This window comes from Vombatus ursinus, unplaced genomic scaffold (assembly GCF_900497805.2).
Source record: "Vombatus ursinus unplaced genomic scaffold, bare-nosed wombat genome assembly UNPS02014798.1, whole genome shotgun sequence".
Lineage (NCBI taxonomy): Eukaryota > Metazoa > Chordata > Mammalia > Diprotodontia > Vombatidae > Vombatus > Vombatus ursinus.
Window position 1 is genome coordinate 25,543,951 of NW_020954576.1, and position 2,858 is coordinate 25,546,808.

Here is a 2,858-nt window from a genome sequence, read left to right on the forward strand (position 1 = left end):
TCTTTTCTGCAGAGTTAAGACACGTAATCCTCTGACTTGGGGGAGGAGAATCACAGAGTTCTATAATTTTGTTCTCCTTAACTAGGATTTACTCAGTCCTTACTATGTGTGGGGCCCTGTGCTTCCTACGTCAGGGTTAGGGTCAGCTTTAGAGCTGGAGGGCACTGTAGGAGTCATCTGGTCCAAATCCCTCATTTTAGAGCTGAAGAAACTGAGGGCCAAACAAGCTCAGTGACTTGCTCCAGGGATGGCTAGGTGGCTCAGTGGATAGAGTGGATTGGGCCTGGAATCAGGAAGACCTGAGTTTAAATCTGGCCTCAAACTAGCTGTGTCACCCTGGGCAAGTCACTTAACCTCTTTTTGCCTTAATCCACTGGATTTGCAAATGGATTGCACTGGAAATGCAAACCACTCCAGTATCTTTGCCAAGAAAACTCTATGGACAGATGGCCCATGAGGTCATGAAGAGTTGGACACAACTGAACAACAATGACTTGCCCCAGGTCACCCAGGTAGCAAATAATTCCAACCATGGGTAGGATTCATTGGAGAAATGACTTCAAAGCTATTCTGTTCTCAAAGACACCCCTGTCAAAGAGGGCAGAAAGGAAAGATGAGGGAGACAAATTGTGAATGTCAGTTCTTTGTTCCTTAGGCCAGGAGCCCTAGAAAGGGCTATGCTTGGGATCAGTGTTGTGTTGGAATGGGAAGACCTAGGGGCGGAGCTTTAAAATTGCTCACAGGTCTGGTTTAAACCTTTGCACAGTTGGAAGTGTTCTAAACTTGGTGCTGGGAGTAAATAGGCAGTTAAGTGATGCAGTGGATGGAGGGCTGTACCTGGAATCAGGAAACCCTGAGTTCAAATCTAGCCTCAGATACTTACTAGCTGTGTGAAACTGGGCAAGTCACTTAACCTCTGTTTGCTGCAGGTTCCTCAACTGTAACATAAAATGAATATAACAGCATCTACTTGGCAGGCTCAAATGAGATAATGTTTGTAAAGTGGCTAGTACAGTGCCTGGCACATAGTAGGTGCTTATTGATTGGGATGGGCTGCTGAGGTCTGGGACAGGTAGAGAGATCTAGCTATGGAACCAAAGTGCCAACTCCTCTTTTTGCCAACAGATGTATGTGCCTAGGGTCCTGAGCAGCTTGGCCTCGGAGAGGACTTCCCTGTCCCCACATGATCAGCAGACATATGGCGCCGTCCAGAACATCAGCGGGACCCTCCCTGGACAGCACTCTCCAAAGCCTTCAGACTTTGCTCCTTCCTTGGATGACTGAGATAAATCTAACCCGGGATGAGCATGAATGGGGTGGAGCCCTCCATCTGGCTCTGGGGAGAAGGAGAAGCTGGATAGACACAGCTTGGTTTCCAAGCACTTCAGCTTTCTCCTTTTCTTTTGACTCATTTTAAGCTCCATTTTCCTAGTACAGGACAAGCCAAATGGCTCACAAAGTCAGAGGTCTGCCTGAGAGGGTGGTTAAGGCTCCTGGCCCAAATCGCTCGGTGGACATCCACTAGATGGCCAGTAGGAGGGGCAACCCCAGCTTTTTGGATTCCCATAGCCGCTTTTGAGAGGTTTTCCCTTCCAGTTCTGTCCCCTGGCAATGCAGCCCCTAAGGTGCCAGCATATATAGCTCACTGTCTGCAACGAAGTACTTTAATTGAGGGTTCATGTTAGCATTGTGGCCCTGGATAAACAATCCAAGGGACTGGGAATAAGAGACTGGGGCCAGGGCAGCCTGGAGCAGGAGGTTTTCTTTCTTCTGAGCCCTTGCACTAACATGTATATCCAAGCACACACATGTACACCAAATACACATAATCCAATTGTATGCAAAGAGCCTTCAGGGGCAAAGGTTGCTGGGTAAGTTTCCAGGTCAGAGGAAGGAGACTGCTCTTGGTCCAGTCTTCCCTCTGCACCATTGAATTCCCACCTGTCAGGGAGTCCCAGTTTATTTGGTGCTGGGCCCAGTCTGCTCAAGACCTTCCCGGTAGCTGCCCCAGCACCAGTGGTGATGAAGGGGAAGGTGGTTTTAAGCCCATCTCTTCTTGGGCTGAATGCCAACTCCATCCACAGCACCATCGCTCCCTGCCTACGCCTGCCTTATTGCTTGTGTTGGTTCTTGTGCTTTCCTGTTGCCTCATGATGTCAGTGACACTGACAGCCAGGTCAGCCAGGGCTGGTGTCATGTGGCGCAAAGATGAAGATGATGGTCCCTTAATAAAGCATGGAACAGAGAGTGCACAGGTGGCCAGGCCAGGTGAGGTTCTCTTTCTGACTTGACTCTCTCCCTGCCCTATGACTATTTGGGGTGTAAGACCTGCTCCCCCACAACATACACCCCCCTACCTTTGGTAACTAGCTATCCTGGTCCCTTTCATCCTTCTGCCTCTCCATCCCACCTCCCCAGCCAGGCAGCTGGTTGACTCAATGTTACTGGAATGAGCGCCTACTCTGGAATGAGATGACCTCAGCTTGAACCCAGCCATTAATTCATTAATTCAGCCATGTCATTAATTACCTGTGTGACCTTGAGCAAATCACTCTCTGGCCCACATTTTCCATAGCTGTAAAAAGGAATTTTGAGACAAGATGACCTCTAGGCCCCTTCCAATTCTAAATCTCTAAATTACACCACTGCTTAGGTGAATAAAGGGCATCTTGCATCTTTTCCCACCCCTGGTCTCCCTGACAGCTTGCATCAGGGGCCTTCTCTGATCTCCAAATGAATCCTGACCCTTGCCACTATACAAGTCCATCCAGTGTTGTGTTAGGCCTTGGTTCCAGGCTTACCTTTGGCCTTTGTCATCTGACCTTGCTCCAAGGACTGTTAAGCCCTGGGCTTGTCTC

The 2,858-nt window shown here is 49.0% G+C and overlaps 1 protein-coding gene across 1 annotated transcript in view; it reads left to right on the forward strand.

The window, feature by feature from the left end:
- The window catches only part of LOC114049844 (CSC1-like protein 1), a 43,324-nt gene extending 40,645 nt beyond the window's left edge, over positions 1 to 2,679 (forward strand). The window contains exon 23 of the mRNA XM_027871269.1: positions 1,087 to 2,679. Coding sequence (XP_027727070.1) covers positions 1,087 to 1,284 — 198 coding nt within the window. The 3' untranslated portion in view covers positions 1,285 to 2,679. The remainder of the gene's footprint in view (positions 1 to 1,086) is intronic.
- The last annotated feature ends 179 nt before the right edge of the window (positions 2,680 to 2,858 follow it).